Below are 25,332 nucleotides of genomic sequence, written 5' to 3'. Positions count from 1 at the left end.
GGGTTAGACAGGGGTGCAGTTTGAGGCCCTGTCCACACGAACGCAGGGTTTTGTAACCCTGATTTAATGTGCGCAGTTGCACTGTTCGTCCACATGCAACCGGGTTTTTGGAACACTGCAACCGTGTTATTTTACAACCGGAGTCCAGGGTGGAGTTTTGGGCTCACCCCGGTTGCATTGGTTGCGTGTGGACATAGTAACCTTATTTCCAGTGTTTACGGAAGAGCTGTCCCAAGTAGCTGCGGCTACCAACTAAGCTCATGTGTTGTCAAGTTATTGTTATAAGGAAACCAGTCCAAACTACAACAGTCTGCAATCCCTTAAATGTTTTTGTATTGTGCCGTATTGTACCCATTCTGCAATCTGTTAAATAACGTTTTCATCCATTCATTCTACTAGCGTTAACGTTACTACGCTAATGTACGCTAACCGCAATGCTAACTATTATAATGGCAAATCCCAATCACATTAGCATGTAAGCTAACAACATCAGCGATATTTTTGTAAGACTAAACTCCGCTCTTGGTGGTAAATTGTGTTGATGTTGGTTTTGTTTCATCAACAAATGAGGCAGAACACAGTGAATTTATCCTTTTTTGTTTATTGCACTTTGTTTCTTGCTGCAAATAAATGCTATGTTGCTAATGTTCACGCGAGGTAATTTAAAGATGGTGGGTTTCTGTTTTGAGCAGGACGTGTAGTGACGCGTTCAACCCTTCTGATTGGTTGAAAATGGCCTTCATGTTTGAACTACATCGCCACCTATTGCTTTGGCATTGTACTACATGTATATTAGTGGATTTTACAGTTACCGTGAGTATGCGGTTATTTTTTTTAAACCACTGTGTGAAAACCTCGGTGTCAAAAATACCCGTGATCGTGTGGACTGGGCCTGAGTCCAACCGTCTTCAACATATACATCAATGAACTGGCAAAAACAAGGGCGGCTGGGTGGCGCAGTGGGCAAGCCTCCAACAACAGAAACACAAATTCATCCTAGACACAATTGCCCTAGAATACAAGAAACGACACCTATCTCGGCATAAACATCAGCGCCACAGGGAACTTCAACCGAGCTGTGAGACGAAGCAAGAAGGCCTATTTTTACGCTATCAAAAGGAACATCAAGCTAGACATTCCAATTAAAATCTGGCTCAAAATATTACTCCATTATAGAACCCATTTCCCTGTATGGTTGCGAGGTCTGGGGCCCTCTTGCTAACCAAGATTTAACAACATTGGGACATTGATACTTTATTACATTGATACTTTATTACTATATTACTATTATTATTGACATTATTATTTTGCACATGCTATATCTTATGTTTGTATGCCAGTGGTGATGTTCCTAACACATTTTCGTTGTACCAACAATGACAAATAAAGATCTATTCTAAACACCAAATTGAGACTCTGCATGCATCAACATCAAAATGTTCAGTTGCTATCGCTATCAGCTCTATCTTTAATTTTTCAAAATGTTCAGTTGCTATCGCATGCACTCATCCGTGTTTCACTACACACATGAGTGCATGCTTACCAACTGTTCGCCTGTTTTACTGCAACACTACTATCACCGACATCTAAGAAGGGAGATCCCCCCTTGAATGGCCCTTCTAAGGTTTCTCTCCTCCACATTGCCTGTGGTGCATTTTTTCCTATTGCTAGGTTTTAGTGAGTTTTTCCTTACCTTCGCGTAGGGTATGTCTGGGAGTGTTGCATTTATTTATTTTGCATTTATAAAAAAAATAAATTGGACCTTATGATGTCCTTGTTTTGTTCTTGAATTATTGTGATGTTTCTTCTTGACTTGTTTAAAGAAGACGTGTACGGCCCATGGGGACATTAACGTGTGTTGTCGGGCCTTACAAATACATTTGATTTGATTTGAGACTCTGCATGCAGAATTTTGCAAATCCAATCTCCGCACCCAACGGAAAACACCAAATAATGCACGCAAAGCAGAATTAGGAAGATACCCACTAATCATCAAAATCCAAAAGAGAGCATTTAAATTGTATAATCACCTAAAATAAAGTGACCCAGACACATTCCATAACAAAGCCCTCACCTACAACCTCTCAACTGGTGGGTCGCGACCCAAAAGTGGGTCGTGGGGCCATTTTGAGTGGGTCGCGGATGTGTGTTAAAAAAAAAAAAAAAAATTAACTTTTTTTTCATTTTTTTTTTCACTACCTAACTTTATGAAAGTGGCTTCTCAGCTCTGGTCCAGCTGAAGACAAAGCGGAGGAACAGATTGGACATTGAGAATGACCTCAGAGTTGCTTTGTCTACCATCACCCCAGACTTTGAGACTCTTGTCAGGAGCAAACAACATCCCCAGTTATCCCATTAGTTCCCTGGGATGTTAAGCTAAGAAGTCTGCTAAGAAGCATAATTATTTATTATTATTATTTAATTTCATTGGGTTTTTAGCCCTAGTTGCACTTTTGTTGCAATCCCAGTTATCCCATTAGTTCCCCCAAACTTAGGTCTGTTATGTTAAGCTAAGAAGTCTGCTAAGAAGCATAATTATTTATTATTATTATTTAATTTCATTGGGTTTTTAGCCCTAGTTGCACTTTTGTTGCAACCCCAGTTATCCCATTAGTTCCCCCAAACTTAGGTCTGTTATGTTAAGCTAAGAAATCTGCTAAGAAGCATATATTATTTATTATTCTTTTATTTCATTGGGTTTTAGCAATAGTTGCACTTTTTTGTGTTTATTTCATGTTTTGAAAGATTGCGTATTACTGCAATCTTTTTTTTTTTACATAAATCATAGTGGTTAAAAATTTTGGGTCGCGACTTAATGACTAAGGAAAATGTTGGGTCCCGAGGCTAGACCAGTTGAGAACCACTGCCCTAGAGCAGGGGTCTCAAACTCAATTTACTTGGGGGCCGCTGGAGGTAGAGTCTGGGTGAGGCTGGGCCGCATCAAATATTATATACGTATATATATATATATATATATATATATATATATATATATATATATATATATATATATATATATATATGATTTTATTTTATTTTATTTTTTGCAAAATCAACTCTGTCTCTCTTTGTTAACCCTTTCTCCGCCAATAACATCATACAACGGGTTTCAAGTTCATGCGAATTCTGCCAGATCACGGCGTACGACGTTATTCTGATCATATTTCATATTTTCGCCATGGTATTCATATTTCACTCACGGAGCCTTGTCTGATGCTGTGGGACTCAGCACAACTCTGCAACGCTTCAATACTGCCACCTGGTGGATGATCGGCGAGTTGCCAAACTGGATATGCCCGTTGGAGCTCGGTGAGTGTCCCAAATCCGTCCGGCCACTCGTATATCGTCACGGGACTCAAGACACACACCGTGGATATGGATCGTTGCCATAACTCAATAATCGACATGATTTGGGCGTGTATTAGTATTATACAAACCGGAAATGGATCACCTCGATCCCCATCACATAACTGGGATCTGTTTGCTCCAGTATCATCCCCCAACGGTAAGAGTAGGCTGCCGTGAGTTTCAGCATTTTTGTTTATTATTATTGATGCAAACTGCTCTGATCTATATATCACCCATACTACATAAATCATTTAACGACGATCACGGAATTATAAACGACCCCCCACCCCCTCCGTTCACCCGTGCATGATCAGTCATAACGTTTAGGACCATGTACAGTTGACATTTTTAATATAGCATGGATCGGTATCAAACGGCATTTGATAATCTAATATACCGTATGCATTTATGCCTATATCTCACGTTCTAGGAAATACTGCAGAAAACAATAAAAACATATTTATACTCTAGACCAGTGGTTCTCAACTGGTCTAGCCTCGGGACCCAACATTTTCCTTAGTCATTAAGTCGCTACCCAACATTTTGAACCACTATGATTTATGTAAAAAAAGAAAAAAATTGCAGTAATACGCAATCTTTCAAAACATGAAATAAACACAAAAAAGTACAACAAAAGTGCAACTATTGCTAAAAACCCAATGAAATAAAATAATAATAAATAATATGCTTAGCAGATTTATTAGCTTAACATAACAGACCTAAATTTGGGGGAACTAATGGGATAACTGGGTTTGCAACAAAAATGCAACTAGGGCTAAAAAACACAATGAAATAAAATAATAATAATAATAAATAATATATCCTTCTTAGCAGACTTCTTAGCTTAACATCACAGGGAACTAATGGGATAACTGGGGATGTTGTTTGCTCCTGACAAGAGTCTCAACGTCTGGGGTGATGGTAGACAAAGCAACTCTGAGGTCATGCTCAATGTCCAATCTGTTCCTCTGCTTTGTCTTCAGCTGGACCAGAGCTGAGAAGCCACTTTCACAAAGATAGGTAGTGCAAAAAAAGAATTTTATAAAAAAGAAAAAAAAAAAAAAAAAAAAACACATCCGCGACCCACTCAAAATGGCCCCGCGACCCACTTTTGGGTCGCGACCCACCAGTTGAGAAACACTGCTCTAGACGGTCTTTTCGTATTAATGTGTGAATGAAAAAGTAAAACGTTCCTACATCCTGAACGATAGATAATCGATGTTGAATGGGCCATAGTAATGTCAATTTAGCAATACAATTTAAAAAGTTATAGCCCTGCAAAGAAGGTAAACATCTCCATAGACTTTGATTGATTGATTGATTGAAAACTTTATTAACAGATTGCAGAATGGGTACAGTACAGTACAGCTCAATACATACAATTGTTAAGGGGATGCAGACCAGAGAAAGACTTTCGTCTTGTTTACATCAGGGTCCCCCATTTTCAATTCATCATAACATCATGACATACAGATAGACAGTACTGCTACATCTATACATTTATGACATACCAGATTTGCAAATACAGTACCGTTTGTGATACGAAAAGAGTCCAGAAAAGAGAGTATATACATTTGACGTAGAAACTGTACATTGGAGGTGGTTTGGTTGGTGGGGGAGGTTGGGTAACAGGGGTGGGTGGGGGACACTGTACAACTGTACAAGCAAAACTGTACATTGGAATATTGACAAGACCATACTTGGTAATTTACTGTACATTGGAGGGGGTTGTGTTCAGACATTTACAGGGGCCAGTTTCGACAGTGCTGGCAGTGATCAAACATTGATGGATATAAGCGTGGCAGAGAAAGTGTTAACTACAACAAGCAATGCTGTTTGTTATTTAAGATGAGGTCGGACTCGGCACTGACAGATTTGTGTTCATTGTGCTGCTTTTATAAAGCCTCAAATGACAGCTTACAATATTTCATGAAAGCAAAGTGTTTAGTTTGTCTAAGATTTAAAAAGGTTTAAACTTTACAGCACTGACAAAGTTGAACAAAGTGCTGTACAAGTCCCACAACTTAAAAAAAATAAAAAATAAAAAATAATTAAATATATTTTTATTTATTTTTTCTACTTTGATGTCAAGTAGGGGGCCACAAAATATCATCCAGCGGGCCGCAATTGGCCCACGAGTTTGAGACCCCTGCCCTAGAGAGATGCCCGCTCAGCCAGATGGTTCTGGGACTCTGCTCACAAACACAAGCAGAGCCACCAGACAGAAACCACACTGGACTAAACCAAATGATAATACAAAAAGAAAACTATCTGACACATTGATTGATTGATTGATTGATTGATTGATTGAAAACTGTATTAACAGATTGCAGAATGGGTACAATACAGTACAGCTCAATACACACAATTGTTAAGGGGATGCAGACCAGAGAAAGACTTTCGTCTTGTTTACATCAGGGTCCCCCATTTTCAATTCATCAGGACATAATATGACATACATGACATACAGATAGTCAGTACTGCTACATCTATACATTTATGACATACCAGATTTGCAAATACAGTACTGTTTAAGATACAGAAGGAGTCAGGAAAAGGGAGTATATACATTTGACGTAGAAACTGTACATTGGAGGAGGTTGGGTGGGGGGGGGTTGGGTACACTGGGATATTGACAACCATACTGGGTAATCTACATTGGAGGTGGTTGGGGGGGGGGGGGGGCACACTGTATATACAAGCAAAACTGTACATTGAGGGGGGGGGGAGGGAATCAACCCAAAACCAGAGCAAATTGGAATGCTTTTTGGCCCTAAACAGAGATTACACAGTGGCAGAATACCTGAGCACTGTGACTGATCCAAAACTAAGGAGATCCTTGACTAGGTACAGACTCAGCGAGCACAGCCTAGCCATCGAGAAAGGTTGCCATAGGAGAAAGGCCGCCGTAGGAGAAAGGCCGCCATAGGCAGACCTGGCTCCCAAGAGAAGACAGACTGTGCACCCACTGCACACAAGAAGAGGTGGAAACCGAGCTACACTTCTTAACACATTCCCGGCCATTGGGGGCCGTCTAATCTCATGCTATACGGCCAGCATTTCAAAACAAACTTGCATTGTGCGTGAGGCTGTTTGTAGAGCTAAATCTATACTTTATAGTATTGCTATCTGTCCATTCTCTTTTTTTTTATCCACTTTTTCTCCCATTTCTTCTATATTTTCTCCCATCCCAATTTCGTATCATCCAATTCAACCCTCCCCTGTCACGAACGCTGTTTCTTGCCTCCCACAAGCCGGCTGCAATGTGGACTAAGTCATACATAGCACAAGTCCCCTCCGGTACTTGAGGTAACAGCAGTCGCATCTTTTCACCTGCGCAGCTCGATCTCTCAGTGGCGAGGAGTAACGCGTGGGAGGCTCACGCTGCCCCCGACACTTCCTGATTCTACTGCGCAGGCGCACCAACCGACTTGTAGGAGTCGCTTGTTCACAACGCCCGATCCCCACCCTTCAGTTTCCCTCCCCGTAATACGGCCAATGTGTATTACTGCGGACGACCAGCTAAACTGAAAACAATGTGGAGAGCTGGATTCGAACACGCAAATCCTAGCGTCTCCACACTGGTGGTGAGTGCCTTGCCCACTACACCACCTAGCCGCCCTCTATCTGTCCATTCTCATTGTCAATTGAGACCATAAACCGTCCCTTGAAAATGGCTTAAAGAAATATTTTTTTCATCAATACGTTCCCATTTTATAGCCTTGTGAATATAAGCATTATATGGGATTTGGTCTAGTATATTTCCTGGAAGGCGAGATACAGGGCGCTAAGCTAATAACATTAAATCGAACAGCGTTTCGGCACTACAGAAGCTAGAGCTAAAACTCAAAATGCATATTGTCGGTATTCATGGTCCACCATGAATGCATGAAAGGGGGGGGGGGGGGCGGGGGACGTCGTTTCTGATTATTGATTACCAATAACGGCGTTAGCCTCAGTAGCCACATTCGCTGATCGCCTGGTTGAGTATAACAAGGCCTGATTAGCATGTAATTTACGTGAAAAATATCTTACCGTGGGCCGGTTGGATCCCCAAAAGGATAGATTGATATGTCCATTGGCTGATGATATATTACTGCATAGTGAATTCGGCGTTGCAAAAGGTATTCCAAGCTACAGGCTACAGCATAGATTCCAGCTAACAGGAAACTTCATTCAAAGTCAAAAAAAATAAGGCACCGTTCTGCCACAGGGAACACTGCATTATCGAGACAGCACCCCTACGAGGATCTGGCCGGTAATGCACTTTTCAGAATTTCAAGAGTAGGGTAAATCTGCAGTGCCGCTTGGTGACATTGAGTAAGTTATTAAAATGGAATAAAAGCCAAAACAACCTTGCCACAGACATGTCCGTGGTTGGCCCTCTACCGTTGGATCCGAAACACGGACATGTCCGTGGTTGGCCGGGAACCAGTTAACAACCTGCCCACTATACCAAGACATCAGAGACATATACTCAGGGAACAAACTTAACTTTTTGACTTACCAGCCATTTGGTAAAAAACACCACAGACTTATTTCGGATCGCAAAATAGCCGCACTGCTGTGTAGCGCTGCTCCTCTGCTTGACCGACCTGCGCCGCAGACAATAGCACGGACTGGGCGGATATGACTAGTCGAGTTGCCACGGATTTTTTTCAAAATAAGAGTATCATATGAACCAAACGTTGCTAGCTGACAGAGCCATCGATATTATGACTGGAGCTGCGCTTGGGGCGGAAATGAAACCCGCACAGGATTTTTTCAAAATAAGAGTATCGATATGAACTACACGCCAGGTGGCAGGCTGACCCCTCATTGTTAGTCGCCAACCCTTAAATCTGCACGCCATTGGCGGGTACTTGTTTTGTTCCCTGCATATACTTCCCACAAATTGCAAACACAGACTTTGAAAACACGAGAGAGAGAGAGAGAGAGAGAGAGAGAGAGAGAGAGAGAGAGAGAGAGAGAGAGAGAGAGAGAGAGAGAGAGAGAGGGGGGGGGGGGGATAGAGGGGGAGAGGACATGATTCAGTAGGTCAGGAGACAGAAGAAATTAGAGAGACGGTGGGAAGAACAGAAACAGAGAGAGAGAGAAAGACAGAAAGAGGGAGAGCAAAATAGAGACCCACCCAAACAACTGCCTCTTTGCACTGCTGCGGTCAGGCAAGCGCTACCGGAGTCTCATGGCCCGTGCAGAGAGACTCAGAAGGAGCTTCTATCCCCAGGCAAGCGCTACCGGAGTCTCCTGGCCCGTACAGAGAGACTCAAAAGGAGCTTCTATCCCCAGGCCATCAGGATGCTCAATGACTCTATGCAACACTAACTCACCCATTCTACATTCATTGCACACACATCCACATGCACACACACACTTTAAACACTCACCTTAACATTCACTTTAGACACTTTAAACTTCTTTTTAACACTACACCATATTTTATCAATTTATCACTAAAGGATTTGCACTACATCTCTACCAAATTTTTGCATTTTGTTTGGTACTTTAGTTTACTTTTGTTGTATGGTCTCGTGTTGGTCTTTTTTTTTTTTTTTTTTTTTTTACTGTATGAAGCACAATCACAGAGGGCTCCTACAGAACCAATAATTTCACTGTAATGTACATGTACCTTATATGTGACAAATAAAACAGAACTTGAAACTTGAGAACGGGAGAGGGAGAAAGAGAAAGAGAGGAGGAGAAAGAAAGAGAGAGAAAGGGAACATTTTTCAGCAGTAGTTCAGGAGACAGACAGGAAATATCAATGTGCTCACTCACACAAACGCACACACACACACACACAGAGTGGGGATTCCTGTCCTGCAGAGTCCTGTGAGAATCTCCTCTGCTTCCATAAACAAACCTAGAAGTAGTTTCCTGCTTTCTCTCACACCAACACTCAAACCAACAAATCCTGAATTATTTTGACCAAAAATATTAGGGAGGTAGGGACCGCACTCGGAATATCGTTGTTTTTTATTTTACAAGTTGTTTAAAGGGCACAAAACGTTTTCAGCCATCCGGCCTTCATCAGTGTGCAAATGACAAATGTGACAATGCCCAAACGACCCTCCACTCCGACCTATAATCTCGGGGAGAGGGTCACTCACAGAGAATGCCTCCAAGTTTGTAGACTACCACATCCAACCACTGGTTTGGAAACTTCCCTCGTATATAAAAGATACCTCTGATTTTCTATCTAAACTAGATTTAGTCAGAAATATTGGTGACAGTGATATCCTTGTAACCCTAGACGTTACTTCGCTATATTCCAACATTAACCACAACCTTGGTCTAGAAGCTTTGAACCATGTCCTAGGGAAACACCAAACGCCCCGACATGAATTTATCATGGAACTGATGAAATTTACATTGAATAGAAATGTATTTATGTTTGAAAATACCTATTACCAACAGGAATATGGGTCTGCTATGGGATCCCCATCCGCATGCGCCTATGCGTGTTTATTTATGGGTAAGTTCGAGGAGGACTTCATTTACAACAATGCGTTGTATGGACCCCATATCAAATACTTTGTTCGATTTATCGATGATGTTTTCATGGTCTGGTCAGGAAACGAAATAGAGCTGTCATCCTTTTTGTCATATTTGAACTCTTGTGTAGAATCCATCACTTTTAGTATGGAAAAGAGCCGAGAATCCATTCACTTCCTAGATGTTAAACTAACTAAAATGAATAACCTAATTGCCACAACTATCTACAGAAAACCAACGTATCTGTAGCTCTCAAGAGGAGTTCCACTCCGAAAGTGAAAATATGTTGGGACGATTTGATGAAAAGGGCCCAAAGCAGTGTCTTAACTCTGCCATGGCCACTGTAAACCAAATCGAAAGAAAATAACTATTCCGAAAGAAAGAAAGAAACAGAACACCAGGCACCATTAATTATGTCCTTACTTATGATCCATTTAGTTACGTTATCAAGTCCACAGTCATGAAACACTGGCACATTCTATCATCGGATAGAACGTTAAATGATCGCTTCCAACACCCTCCACGTTTTACACATAAAAGGGCTACAAACCTGAAGGACCGCCTTGTCAGAGCGGACTCGTATTCAAAACCAGAACCTTTTATTCATGGAAGCTTCCCATGTAGATCATGCACATCTTGCAGCCACATGATCAAAACAAACACATTTCACGACTCGCACACCGGGAAGAATTACAAGATCAGATCGCTAATAACATGCAATTCCACACACATAATTTATCTATTATTCTGCCCATGTAAAAAATACTATATTGGACAGACATCCCGCAAATTAAAAATCAGATTGAACGAACACAGAAGCAATATAAAGCGGACTGACATTAATTCCCCTGTGGCACGACATTTTAACGAAATGGATCATAAAATTAATGACCTCAAGTGCATAGGTCTAGAGATGGTTTTTCTTAATAGAAGCGGTTTAGCGTTAGAATGGAGTAGGTCGCATGTGACACAGCTGCTCACCCGTTATTTTTTTTCCGTTTTAAAAAACATATTTTTAAACCATTAATGCGTTTAAAACTTGACGCATATATCAACTGAGACTATCAACTAACTATATTGACCAAAAGAATCGAGATGCCAAACACAAGGAAAGACACAGCGAGACCAAAACCAGTCGAAGAGGTCCCGCCGCGGGACCCAGGATTCGTACAGCGGACAGCAGGAAATATAGACTTGACAGAGGCCGCTTCAAGTTCATCCCCATCAAACACCTCCGCAGACACCGAACATATCATCCGGAAAATGGAGGAAATGGGGAAGACAATAATGAAGGAAATGATCCTCCAATCACAACTGTCGGAGAAGATAATAACTCAAAAAGTAGATGCTATTAAAGAATCTATTGAATGCAAAATTGATGCGCTGAGAGCGGACGCCGACGCACAGATTAAACGCACCGAGGCTCTGGAGAAAGTAATGGAAGCCCACGAAATCAATTACACTCGCATCTACAATGAAGTAGAGGTTAACAAAGTTAACCTAACTGCTGAGATGAAGGGGAACTACAATGAAATCAAGACGGAGCTCAGCGAAATAACGTTGGAGCTCACGCGAATCAATAAAGAACAGAAAGCCAAAATATTCGAGATGGAATATCAAAAACGCAAGCTGAATATTCGTATTGTCGGTCTGGACGAATCAGTGAGATGTACAAACCCTGAAGAGTTTGCCACAGAATTACAGAAAATCTTGGGAACAGGGATCCTTCCTAAAATACCGGAGGTGGATCAGTGCTTCAGATTGGGACCCCGCTCCATTGGCAATAACGCTAAGCCCAGAGTGATATTGGTTATCCTGCGCCAAGTCAGTATAAAATAAATGATTATTCGCGAAACTCGCAGGATGAAAGGCAATCTGAAATACATGGAGGTACCAATACACTGCTTTGAAGATTATTGTCGTGAAGTTGTGGAACTGCGTGCCAAGTTCAAGACGGTGATGTCTCAACTATACCTGGGGAAATACAGACCCCTACTAATATACCCTGCAATACTTCGCATTGTCGACAAACAAGGAGCAAGGGTTCTCCTCAACTCGCCTGAAGATGCAGCCAAATTCCTGTCTGAACAACACGCAGAATAGTGTATAAATGGCCTTTTAAATCTCAGTTATGCAAGGTCACCATATAGTACAATCTTTAATAACCGAGGATTTGGGACAGAGAGACCTACGTGCTCAGAGTTTTTGAACGCTTTCCCCGACGTGTTTATATTATTGCGGACATATTGGATTCAAGATTGGAACACCCCAGAACATACTGGAACATTCAGACAATGTAAAAATGACATATTGGAATAATCTAGAACATCGAAGCATTCTTTGATATATGGAGCATTCTGGAATATCAGCAATACGTGGTCATTCACTCTACCAGAAGCCCCTCGGGGGAATAATCAACAGCTATCTAGATGCAGAACCACAGAGCCATCATAGCCGGCCGGCTGAAAGATCACTCTACACAACGATCATCGCCCACCCCGGTCAGGGGAAATCCTGCATATACGTATTTAAAAACTGTTTTTTATTAATGGGAAATAATTTCACTACTTCTCCAATTTATACTTTAGATCTTTAAGCATAGCAATGCTCTTTTAAGATCTAAGTTAATGTTCTCTTCCTTTTACTTGTTTTTTTTTCTTTTTCATCCGCTCTCTCTGATTTATTGAGGCTCTCTCTTCAGTTCAATACCTTCTTATTATTCATGGGTTACTATAAATTACACAAGTTCATATAAAATGTAAGTGATTAGGGCATGACAATTGAAGCTTATTTTTGGTCTTTATTTTTAGTTTATCTCATTTAAATTTTTATTTATTTATTTTTTACGGGTAAGTGGCCAAGCCACAGTCGACATTCTACTTATGGTAGAATTTAGAGTGTTAGATCCTATGGTATACATAGGAATGTTAAGGATAATTGGATCATTCTGGGATATCCGGTGGTGCAAGGGAGGGAGTCATACGCAAAGGTTGTGTTCATGGAACACAATCCTGTACGACTCTCGGTGGGAGGGAAGGGTAGGGGATTTTTATTTGTATATATGTGGGTTTTTAAGCTCGGCTCTCAACGGGACCTCACTAGTGGGATGTATATCTATTATTGCCTCGCACTCTAGAAGCATTACCAAAAATTACAATGCAACATGTATAGACTATGGCTAGTTTGAATATAATGATATGGAACACCGGGGGAATAAATAACCAACTCAAACGCAAAAGCGTGCTCACACTGATGAAAAAAGAACATGTGGACATTGCTCTGCTAAGCGAAACACACATTCTAGGGAAAGACATAGATAAATTAGCGGACAACATATACCATAATATCAGTCACTCCTCTATTGGTACGAGAACTCGGGGTGTAGCAATAGTCGTTAAACGTAAGTTGAATATTGTACTAAAGGGAGTATGGTCTGATGTAGAAGGTCGGATAACTATAGCTAAGATTGAACATAAGAACAGGAAAATAGCGTTGATAGCGGTATACGCCCCAAATTTGTACGAAGAAGATTTCTTCACTACACTAACTAATGCAATGTTAGACATTCCCGATTACTCATTTATAATAGGAGCGGATTTTAATGCCATCTGGAACCCAAGGATGGACAAATCTTACCTCGCCTTTTCCAGCGAACAAAAGAATTCATCGAAGGCATTAAAGGATTGGTCAAAGATTACAGGTGTAAATGACTTATGGCGGTTACTTAATCCCACGACCCGAAAGTACTCTTGTCGATCTGCGAGACATAATACACTATCCAGAATAGATTATGTCTTTGCATCACAGAGACTATTTGATAATTATGAAGTGGAAATGATACCCAACGCACTATCAGATCACTGTTATTTACTCCTTAAAGGTACATTTGGTATACTATCCTCCCGAGCCCCAAGATGGCGATTTAACTCGTTGCTGCTTAACAACAAGGAATTCATTACACAACTCAAAGAAGCTCTTATAGTATTCCAACGGGAGAATGCAAACTCGGTGCAAGACCCCAGAATAATATGGATGTCGGTAAAGGGAATGATCAAAGACTTCACGGATAGCTTTTCCTCCAAAATGCGCAAGAATCAAAGCACAAAACTGGATGAGCTGGAAACGCTTTACTCAACGTTATTTAATTCTCTGAAATACAACAACTCAACTCGACTAGAAAATCAAGTTAACGTACTAAAAATAGAGATCAATGCCATATACAGACAACAATCGGAAATACAAATACGCAGCACAAGACAACAGCAGTACTCCCATGGTTCCAAACCCAGCCACCTATTAGCCATGCGATTAAGAATTAATGCAACATTTGCAGATATAACTACCATTAGAGCACAACAAGTACTTGTAACAGATCCTGTAAAAATAAACGATACATTCAAAGTATTCTACTCCGACTTATATAAATCAGAAATGACCTTCGATCAAAACAAAATGGACACATTTCTTAATCAAATTATTCTCCCTAAACTTTCAGAGGATGACGCTAAACAGTTAGAAATACCGATCACACTAGAGGAACTCAAGAAGGCCATAACCGCAATGAAAAGTGGTAAGGCTCCTGGAAGAGACGGTTTCCCATCAGAAATGTACCTTTCTTGTTGGGACATAATTGGCCCCTTATTACTAAATATGATCTTATACTCAGTCAAGGAGGGGAACTTCCATAAAAATGACAATATTGCACTCATAACAGTCCTCCTTAAAAAAGACAAAGACCCCAACGAGTGCGGTAGTTATAGACCTTTAAGCCTCCTCGGAACAGATATCAAACTGTACTCTAAGGTATTAGCCATCAGATTACAAAAGCATATGACGTCTTTAGTTCACCCGGACCAAACTGGCTTCATAGGAGGCCGCCTGATCACTGAGAACATAAGACGTATACTGCACGTACTCGATGCCGACAAGGAGGACACCATACCTAAGGCGATGCTGTCCCTGGATGCTATGAAGGCCTTTGACAGGCTGGAATGGTCGTATCTGTGGGCAGTGCTAGAAAGGATGGGGTTAGGAAAAGGATTCATCAATATGATTAAAGTATTATACAAAGACCCATCGGCCATGATTACAACAGGCACAATCATCTCTGAAATATTTCCGGTATCACGCTCTGCCAGACAGGGTTGTCCTCTTAGTCCCGGTCTGTTCAATCTATCATTAGAGCCTTTAGCACAATATATAAGACAATCCCAATCCATAGAACCTATCGTAATCAAGGGCACACAACAAAAAATTTGTTTATATGCGGACGATGTAATATTGTTCATGAAAAACCCCAACACCACATTGCCTCATCTGCTCAAGTTGATTGAGGACTTTGGTGATTTATCGGGATTTAAGATAAATTGGCCGAAGTCGGCTTTCCTTCCACTTAACACCCCTGCAAAAAAAGATACAACCCTCCCAGGACAGATACCGATGGTAAAACATTTCAGATGCTTGGGAGTGGAAATATTCCCTACCATAAGACAAACGGTGAAGCACAACTACACAAAAATCCAAAACAAAATCAAAGACGACCTTGATAGATGGGCAAAACTTAAAAACACAGTACAAGCACGGATATCAATAGTTAAGATGGATGTACTACCTAAAATCAACTTCTTCTGTTCAATGCTACCGTTACCCCCTCCAGAGGGTTACTGGAAAAGATTACACTCCTCCACATACAAATTTATTTGGAATAACAAACCACCACGTATAAAAAGATCCACCGCACAGAGAAATAAAGCAGATGGTGGCATGGCATTTCCAGATTTTTTCCTATATTTTAAGGCGTACTCATTAAGTCCATTGACAACATGGTTTGACTCCCAAGCATTAGCATCTTGGAGAAAAATAGAAGAAAACATAGTAGCCCCACATAGACTGAAGGACATAGCATACACTAAACTACCAATCAAGCACTGTGAACGAAAATTTGGCCCCATAATTACTCATGCGATCCGGATATGGCGTGAATCACAAAAAAAAAATCCTAACCCACAAAAATGGCACAATCATACTACCTTATTCAATAACAATGCTCTCTTAATTGGAAAACGACCTATAAGATTCCCTATATGGGAAGAGCAAGGCATACACTCATTAGGGGATGTTTTTAACAAACAGGGTTTTTGTAGTGATAAAGAAATACGCAAAAAATGTAATCTCACCAAGTCCACATGGCTTTTTCACAAACAGTTAGAGCTATGTTTGAAGTCTCACGGTGTTCCATTAGACAGACCAATTGAACACCACAGATACCACAAATTCTTCTACGCAAGAGAGACATCGAGAGGTTTTGTTTCAGAATTTTATCATCAATTACTAACGTCCTCGTATGAAACCCTCCAACTTGACTCTGTCTGGAGGAGGGATATACCAGACCTGGAAAATGACTTTGATTGGCAAGGAGCCTGGGCAAATGTCCGACTTACATCAAGGAACCCGGATCATCAACAAATCAATCTTAACTATATTCACAGGACATACTTGACTCCTATAAGACTGTGCCGAATGGGGCTCAAACAAGATTCCAAATGCACCCAATGTACAAATGGGGACGAAGGGACATTTATGCACATGTATTGGGACTGCTCACCAGTTAAGGCATTCTGGAAAGATGTGACCCAACAAATATCAAAACTCGTATCTTGGAATATACCTGTACACCCCTCGGTATTGCTGTTGAATGATGTTTTTGAGTTTGCAGTGAATCCACAGCTAAAGAGATTGGTTTTATCGGGTATCACAGTAGCCAAAAAGCTGATCGCATCACGCTGGTTTCAACCGGAAAAAATTTGCCGTAAAGTTTGGTTTCTTACATATCTCGATGTAATTTACCATGAAATATCTACAGCAAGAATTCTGGGTCTCAATGAATCCAAAATGTCAATGTGGTTAGAAGTGGTGGAGAGAATAAAAGCTAGCTTATAATGGTAGTGTCTGGTTAGGTGCGAGGGATAGTGGAGGTACTTCTCAAGGTGGGGTCCGGGAGGGGGGGGTTCGAGCTGAGCATAATTGTGTAGTTTTTTTTTTAGATAACAGGTATTATGGGTATATCTTATATAAGACAACTAACTAAAAGGTGATCTCATTGGATGTGCCCTGACAATTAATGCTTGTATATCTTATCGTGTGTTGTCATGTTTGTTTATATGTTTGTTTAAAAAATTATAAAAAAATAAAATACAGAAGAGGTGGGAACCATGAACAACTGCTTTTGCAACGGAAATGTGTATGATTCATCGGCTCAAATCTATGTATCCAGTTGGGATGAATGAAGAGTTCAATTTGACTCCATTCCTCTAGCTATCATAAGCTATCTACTGTATAAACAAAAAACTAGTACACTGATACCCCCAATGTACTGTGTTTTTTGTTCCATACAGAGTTGTAAATTATATATTGTATATTGTATTGACATTTTTATTCCATACAGGTCTGTAAATATTGTAATATGTATCAATTTGTTGTTTTCATATATTACCATCATACACATTTATGTGATATTGTGATATCTACTTGTCAATCTAGCCCTGCTACCAATCATGACGTCAACCTAGCCTGTTAACTGTTAACCGATTGCCGATTGTTCCCACCTGGTGTCAAGTACAGCCTACTTAAGTTATGTTTGTCACATTTGTCATTTGCACACTGATGAAGGCCGGATGGCTGAAAACGTTTTGTGCCATTTAAACAACTTGTAAAATAAAAAACAACGATATTCCGAGTGCGGTCCCTACCTCCCTTTTTTGCATAATTAATGTTGGACTACGCACCTGTCTGAGCGCAGTGGTTACCCCCCTTTTTCGACCAGAAATATTAAGCACATACATTTTGGAAGAGTTGTAGATGGAACATAGAACATGTCATGTCCTATATCATATCATATGTTTGTCTAATAATAATAACCGGACTTTTGGAGAAGTCTTTATTCGGCATGCAGGCAGACACACATGCGATGGGCGGCACACACACATGCAATTAGTTGGGTCGCCGATGCGATTTAGTCTCTGCACTTGACCCATCCCGTCGTCCCTCCTGTCCGTCTTCGTCAGGGACGCGACAGCGTTAGCGATCTGTTGTGCATGTTTTTCCATTGTGCTTCTCTTATCGAGCATGGGGAGAACATGCAAACTCCACACAGAAAGGCCTGGGAGATACCCCACCTGGGTACCTGGTCCCCAAGCGGGAATCGAACCCTGGACATTCTTGCTGTGAGGCGACAGTGTTAACCACTACACTCTAGTGTTAAGAGACAGAGAGGAGAGAGGGAGGGAGAGAGAGCGAGAGAGCGCGCGAGAGAGAGAGCTGTTCTTCTGTGTTATGTGCTGAAGGTAGTAAATGAACATGTCAGACTGGGACACAGCATCTGAGTCTGAAGAGAACTGTGTGTGCGTGCGTGAAAGAGGAATAATGAGTGTGAGAGAGAGTCCAACCTGCATGCTGTGTGTGTGTGTGTGTGTGTGTGTGTGTGTGTGTGTGTGTGTGTGTGTGTGTGTGTGTGTGTGTGTGTGTCTACCTGCATGTCTGGTGTGGTAGTAACCAGTGATCCGTTGTTGTCGTAGGAGTAGATGGTGAAGTCTTCAGGAAGCAGCATTCTGGAAAACAATAACATTAACACAGTAATGAAAATAAACTGTGTGACTTGATCTTCAGACACTACGACTTCATTTCAAAGCGTAAATAAAACCACAGTTCAATAGAGGACTAGTTCTCTTTCTTCCATCATGGCTGCCTGTAACTATTGGTAACAGGACTGCATTTATATAGTGCTTTCATCCAACCTTGTGCCTCACATTCACTCGTTCACTCACACATTGGAAATGCACAAACATGAACCGCTGTTTTTTTTTTTATCTGTTTTAGCTAGCTGTTTCTATCTGTTTTTAGCTAGCTGTTTTTATCTGTTTTAGCTAGCTGTTTCCATCTGTTTTTAGCTAGCTGTTTCTATCTGTTTTAGCTAGCTGTTTCTATCTGTTTTAGCTAGCTGTTTCTATATGTTTTAGCTAGCTGTTTCTATCTGTTTTAGCTAGCTGTTTTTATCTGTTTTAGCTAGCTGTTTCTATCTGTTTTAGCTAGCTGTTTCTATCTGTTTTAGCTAACTGTTTCTATCTGTTTTAGCTAGCTGTTTCGGTCTGTTTTAGCCTGTTTTAGCTAGGTGTTTTTATCTGTTTTAGCTAGCTGTTTTTGACTGTTTTAGCTAGCTGTTTTTATCTGTTTTAGCTAGCTGTTTCGGTCTGTTTTAGCCTGTTTTAGCTAGGTGTTTTTATCTGTTTTAGCTAGCTGTTTTTATCTGTTTTAGCTAGCTGTTTTTATCTGTTTTAGCTAGCTGTTTTTGACTGTTTTAGCTAGGTGTTTTTATCTGTTTTAGCTAGCTGTTTTTGACTGTTTTAGCTAGCTGTTTTTATCTGTTTTAGCTAGCTGTTTCGGTCTGTTTTAGCTAGCTGTTTCGGTCTGTTTTAGCTAGCTGTTTCTATCTGTTCTAGCTAGCTGTTTCGGTCTGTTTTAGCTAGCTGTTTCTATCTGTTTTAGCTAGCTGTTTCTATCTGTTTTAGCTAGCTGTTTTTAATCTGTTTTAGCTAGCTGTTTTTAATCTGTTTTAGCTAGCTGTTTCTATCCGTTTTAGCTAGCTGTTTCGGTCTGTTTTAGCTAGCTGTTTCGGTCTGTTTTAGCTAGCTGTTTTTGTCTGTTTTAGCTAGCTGTTTTTAATCTGTTTTAGCTAGCTGTTTTTGTCTGTTTTAGCTAGCTGTTTTTATCTGTTTTTAGCTAGCTGTTTTGGTCTGTTTTAGCTAGCTGTTTCTATCTGTTTTAGCTAGCTGTTTCTATCTTGTTTTTAGCTAGCTGTTTCTATCTGTTTTAGCTAGCCGTTTCTATCAGTTTTTAGCTAGCCGCTTCTATCAGTTTTTAGCTAGCTGTTTCCATCTGTTTAGCTAGGTGTTTTTATCTGTTTTAGCTAGCTGTTTTTATCTGTTTTAGCTAGCTGTTTTTTTTAATCGGTTTTAGCTAGCTGTTTATTTGTTTTAGCTAGTTTTTCTCTCCAACTCTCTCAGGCGTCCACTGTTGTCTTCCTGCAACAACTCAAGAGCAGGATTTCAGAGAAAGATTTCAGAGTGAGATTTCGGTTTCAGTGGCAAAAATAGATAAATAACCAAAAAGTAACCAAAGGTTCCCTAAAAAACCACTTGAGTTCAATTGAAACTGTGAATACTCCAGTAATCAATTACTCAATACGGCCATCACTAATATTAACCTAATTTTTTTTATTATGCAATATGCATATCGCTGCTGTCGGGACAAAACCTCATAACTCCAAAAACCCAACTTTTCAGCAGATGAAAAAAACGAACACAGATTTGAGGGTGAATAGAGTTAGGAGGTTTAGACAGATGATCGGTTTAATGCTTTCCCATTGTTTAAACTTTGTAAAACCCACACACACATATGGAGGATGATCTACGGAGTTGATTTATATAATAATAAAAAAAATAAAAAAAATGGAGTTATGAGGTTTTGTCCCGACAGCAGCGATATGTTGCTGTGGACATAAAAGAGAGCAAGAAGATTTAACTTACTCATTTTTTTCCAGGTGGATGACATGCTCCTTACCATTCACTGTGATGACATAGGACACCTAAAGAGAGAGAATGAAGAGGAGGAGGGAGAGAGACAGAGAGAGAGCAAGTGACAAAAGGCAGTGAGTCAGTTCATGTTTTTAGATGTAAAGCATCTCGTAGACCAGCAATGTCACTCACTCACTCACTCACGGTTAGCAACTCTGCCCAGTGGCATGTCTGTGTCCTTGTGTCTGTGTCACTGTGTGTGTCCCTGTCTCCTTGTGTGAGTGTACCTGTGTGTGTGTCCCTGTGTCTTTGTGTGTGTGTGTGTCTGTGTCCTTGTGTGTCCCTGTGTCCTTGTGTGTGTCCCTGTGTCCTTGTGTGTGTCCCTGTGTCCTTGTCCCCGTGTGTCCTTGTGTGTGTGTCTCTGTGTCCTTGTGTGTGTGTCTCTGTGTCCTTGTCCCTGTGTCCTTGTGTGTGTCCCTGTGTCCTTGTGTGTGTGTCCCTGTCTCCTTGTGTGTGTGTCCCTGTGTCCTTGTGTGGGTCCCTGTGTCCTTGTGTGTGTGTCCCTGTGTCCTTGTGTGTGTGTCCCTGTCTCCTTGTGTGTGTGTCCCTGTGTCCTTGTGTGGGTCCCTGTCCTTTTGTGCGTGTCCCTGTGTGTTTCCCTGTGTCATTGTGTGTGTGTCCCTGTGTGTGTGTCCCTGTGTGTGTGTCCCCGTGTTCTTGTGTGTGTCCCTGTGACCTTGTCATTGTGTGTGGAGCCATGTGGCTATGTGATGCTCTTGTGTCCAGCACTGGGCTGCACCAGCTGTGCATACGTTCTCTCCAAGGTTGGGGCATATACACAGTAGGGCACAGTAGTGTTATAACAGGGTTTTGGGTGTTACGTTACATATTTTGAGATATTATTTACATTAAAAGGGTTTGCTTGCAAGCTTAAGTTTATTTGTTTGATCCACACTTGTTCTTTATTGCAAGTCTAATGCATATATTTATATACTTTTCATTTTAATGTGTACTGGAAGCCAATATTTGCTGGGAAAAATTGGCCCATCCACATTAATTTAGGCCTGCGCCAAAAACACTTGTACTTGTTTTGTTTGTATGTGGCGCCTACTGCTGACTTTGACCTTGGAACCACTAGCCTAGTGACAATGCCCCCAAAATGTTGAGATACCCCTACCAGAGGTAGAACAAAACACAATAATGTTTTTCCTCATCTCTAAGGTCTCCCATATATGAAATGGATTCTTGTATAAAAATATTTTACTGCAAAACTTGTTAAATTGATATATTGTTATACACCCCCAAAGGAAAAAATAACCCAAATATAGCCTGGCCGTATGAGAGTTGAGACATATAAACTCATGTAGATTAATAATACAAGCTCTAAGAGCTTTCAAACTTGACATGCTAGCAGTCAGACAGTTGCTTAACATAATAGAAAAACCTGAATGTGAATATATTTATGCATGTAGGAAATATATACCTATGTACACATACTGAAAATAAGCGGAAATGTAAAAAATGAATATCTATGCAGAATGTTCTCATTTACTTTGTAGTAGCTCTGCCATGACTTGTCATAGAAACACAGATGAGGGCTTTTTCGGAAAGGTGTGGTTGTGCTGAATCCAGCAATACCACATGTGTAAATATAGCATGCATGGTCAGGGAGTTACATCAGTAAATGTATGAGGTGTCCTAAATGAAAGAAAATTAAACATTGACATAATGAAGTCTTCAGTCCAAAGCCCATTATCAGTGGTGAGAAGCATGTTGACAAATTCAATGTTACTGCAAAGTAAAGTCATTGAGGTAATGTTCTGGTCTATAATGTTAATATATTTATGATACATTTAATAAATTATACATTTCATATTATACATTTTATGACACTTCATATGGAAACAAAGATCCAATTGAATCAGGTTGAAATTGAAATAGAACACCTTTATTTCAATCTACTGCGTTCTGAGCCCCCTGCTGTATTCACTGTACACACATGACTGTGTGGCCAGGTTCAGCTCCAACTCCATAGTGAAGTTTGCGGACAACACATGGTGGTGGGACTGATCTCTAACAATGACGAGAAGGCCTATCGGGAGGAGGTTGATGAACTGGCACGCTGGTGCCGGGATAACAGCCTACTCCTGAACATTGGTAAAACCAAAGAGCTGATCGTGGATTTGAGGAGAATACAGCAGGAGACACACACGCCACTGCGGATAAATGGGGCTATCGTGGACAGGGTGAGCAGTTTCAAGTACCTGGGAGTCCACATCACAGAGGACATGACATGGTCAACACACAGATTCTGTGGTGAAAAAGGCGAAACAGCGCATCTATCACCTGAGACAGTTAAGGACGTTCAGGTGCAAATCCAGAGCCTGCAGAATAATGAAAGACCCCCACCACCCCAACAACAGCCTGTTCAAGCTGCTGCAGTCAGGCAAGCGCCTACGTACACACGCTACGAGCACAGAGAGACTCCGGCTCAGCTTCTTTCCCCAGGCCATCAGAACACTGAACTCTCCACTCACAAGTTCACACACACACACACACACACACACACACACACACACACACACACACACACACACACACTTAAACTAAATGGAAGTCACTTTAAAGTAGGGCTGTCTTAAATACTTTGAAGCTTCAAAGCTTTGTTCGATGGCACAAGCTTCGAACATAGAAAAAAATCAAAGTTTAATTTTTTTTTAAATTTAATAAAAAAAAATTATTAATTTGTTGGCCTCCAAAATCTTGCGCCTCCATTCCAATGAAACGAAAGTAAGCGGCGCCTTCCCGCCTCCATTCCAATGAAACGAAAGTAAGTTGCGCCTCGACTCCACCTCTCTACAACAAGCACGTGGAGATTATCTGTGTTGAAAACAACAAGGACATGTGCAGCAGACATGTCGACGAAGAAGCGAAGCAATGCCGTTTGTTATTTAAGACTATGTCGGACAGATTTGTGTTCATTGTGCTGCTTTTTTAAAGTGTCCCGACCAGGGCATGTGAGCGGGCGGCGCGGCGCGGCCCGAGAGCGGCGCGGGCGGTTTTGACGTGAATGACGGAGTGGGTTTTAAAATGGGTCGGCGCGACTTCCGGAGCGAGAGTTCTCCTCCGCTCCAATCCGCTCCGGGCCGCTCACAGTGGTTTAACACTGATGTAATATACATGTAGTACAATGCCAAAGCAACAGGTGGCGATGTACAAACATGAAGGCCATTTTCAACCAATGAGAAGGGTGAACGGTCACTCACATCTTGCTAGACCAAAGTATATTCGCCATTGTTGTTGATGTTAGCTTACATGCTAACGTGAATGGCAGCAACCATAGCATTGTGGCTAGGCTAGCTACCATCGCTTAGTAGAGCTAGTTGAATGGATATTACGTTATTTAACATTGCAGAATGGGTACAATTACAATACGGCTCAATACAAACAATTGTTAAGGGGCCCAGGGGGTGTAGACTGTTGTAGTTTGGTCAAATCAAGGTAATTTACATCATGCTCCAATAAAAATAAATCTGCCGAGCGAGCTGTGGAGCGATGTGGAGCGGGGAGCGCTTGATTCATAAATGAAGGTGAGCGGGGCGGAGCGCTGAGCGGCATGGCGGCGGGATCAACATGAGCGATTAGCGGAGCGGAACAAGCCGTCTAGAGCGAAGAGCGGATTTCTCGTCCGCTCCGCTCACATGCTCTGGTCCCGACCCATATAAAAATATGTCTTAATAAAAGTGCTTAATTAAGTCGAATTCTGCCTTTGTCTCTATCAACTACATATAAATATTTATATAATTGTTTGCTTGATAGACGAAGGTTGCAACATAATTATGTAATGTCATGTCGTTGGCTGCGAGAGCAGCCCCACTGCACCCAGGCAGCGCAGCCGAGTGAAACCTTGTTGGCTGCGTCACAGTCACGAAAGGGGCTACTTAATTAATTAATCCAATCCACTTTATTTATAGAGCACATTTAAAAACAACAAAGTTTACCAAAGTGCTGTACAAGTCCCACAACATAAGATTTTTTTTTTTTATTAAAAAAAATGTATATATATTTTTTTCCCCGAAGCTTCGAATTAAAATCGAAGCTCGGCCCGAAGCTTCGATTGCCAAAAAAAGCTTCGAAGGTCAGCCCTACTTTAAAGGAATGAAGAATATAAAAGTCACTTTAAGGAAAGAACAGAATAGTTTAGATATAGTAAGTAAACCATAATGACGGAGTTAAAATTGTATAGTAGTGTGTGTACATAGGAACCAGTGCCTTCTCAGGAACTTAGCATGTCTATTTTGATCATGCACATCTTATGTCTTACCTGTTTTTTTTTCTATGTCTGTTTTATTATTGTATTATTGCACAATCGATGCGGGCATGACCACCCGCATTTCACTGTATGCCCTGGTATGTATGTGACAAATAAACCTCTTGATTCTTGATTCTAGCAACACATCACCGTCACTCATCCACATTATCATCAGTGACAAAATTGATCATATTTGGGCAGTCAGGGAAAGAGCAAAAGCAAAACACAGTGCAAGTCAAGCCCACTGAACGACATTGGCATTTGCTGGCATCATTGCAGCTTCCATCTTTACAGTACAGGCAGGGAACAAAATAAGTACCCGCCAACCGCCGATTCAGCACAACCACACCTTTCCGAAAAAGCCCTCATGTGTTTCTATGACAATCCATGGCAGAGCTACTACAAAGTAAATGAGAACATTCTGCATAGATATAAATTTTTTACATTTCCGCTTATTTTAAGTATGTGTACATAGGTATATATTTCCTACATGCATAAAGATATTCACATCCAGGTTTTTCTATTAGGTTAAGCAACTGTCTGACTGCTAGCATGTCAAATTTGAAAGCTCTTGGAGCTTGTATTATTAATCTACATGAGTTTATATGT

The 25,332-nt window shown here is 40.9% G+C and overlaps 1 protein-coding gene across 1 annotated transcript in view; it reads right to left on the bottom strand.

Moving 5' to 3' along the window:
* LOC311236166 (disintegrin and metalloproteinase domain-containing protein 9-like) overlaps nucleotides 1-25,332 on the bottom strand; it is a 350,625-nt gene that overhangs the window by 256,714 nt on the left and 68,579 nt on the right. The window contains exons 3-4 of the mRNA XM_084323795.1: nucleotides 20,424-20,482; nucleotides 18,371-18,449 (exon numbers count right to left, since the gene is read on the bottom strand). Coding sequence (XP_084179921.1) covers nucleotides 18,371-18,449; nucleotides 20,424-20,482 — 138 coding nt within the window. The remainder of the gene's footprint in view (nucleotides 1-18,370; nucleotides 18,450-20,423; nucleotides 20,483-25,332) is intronic.

Source organism: Notolepis coatsorum, assembly GCF_963971535.1.
Source record: "Notolepis coatsorum genome assembly, chromosome: 10".
Classification (NCBI taxonomy): domain Eukaryota; kingdom Metazoa; phylum Chordata; class Actinopteri; order Aulopiformes; family Paralepididae; genus Notolepis; species Notolepis coatsorum.
Note: the sequence above shows the minus strand (reverse complement) of the source record. Positions and strands in the feature narration are given on the sequence as shown.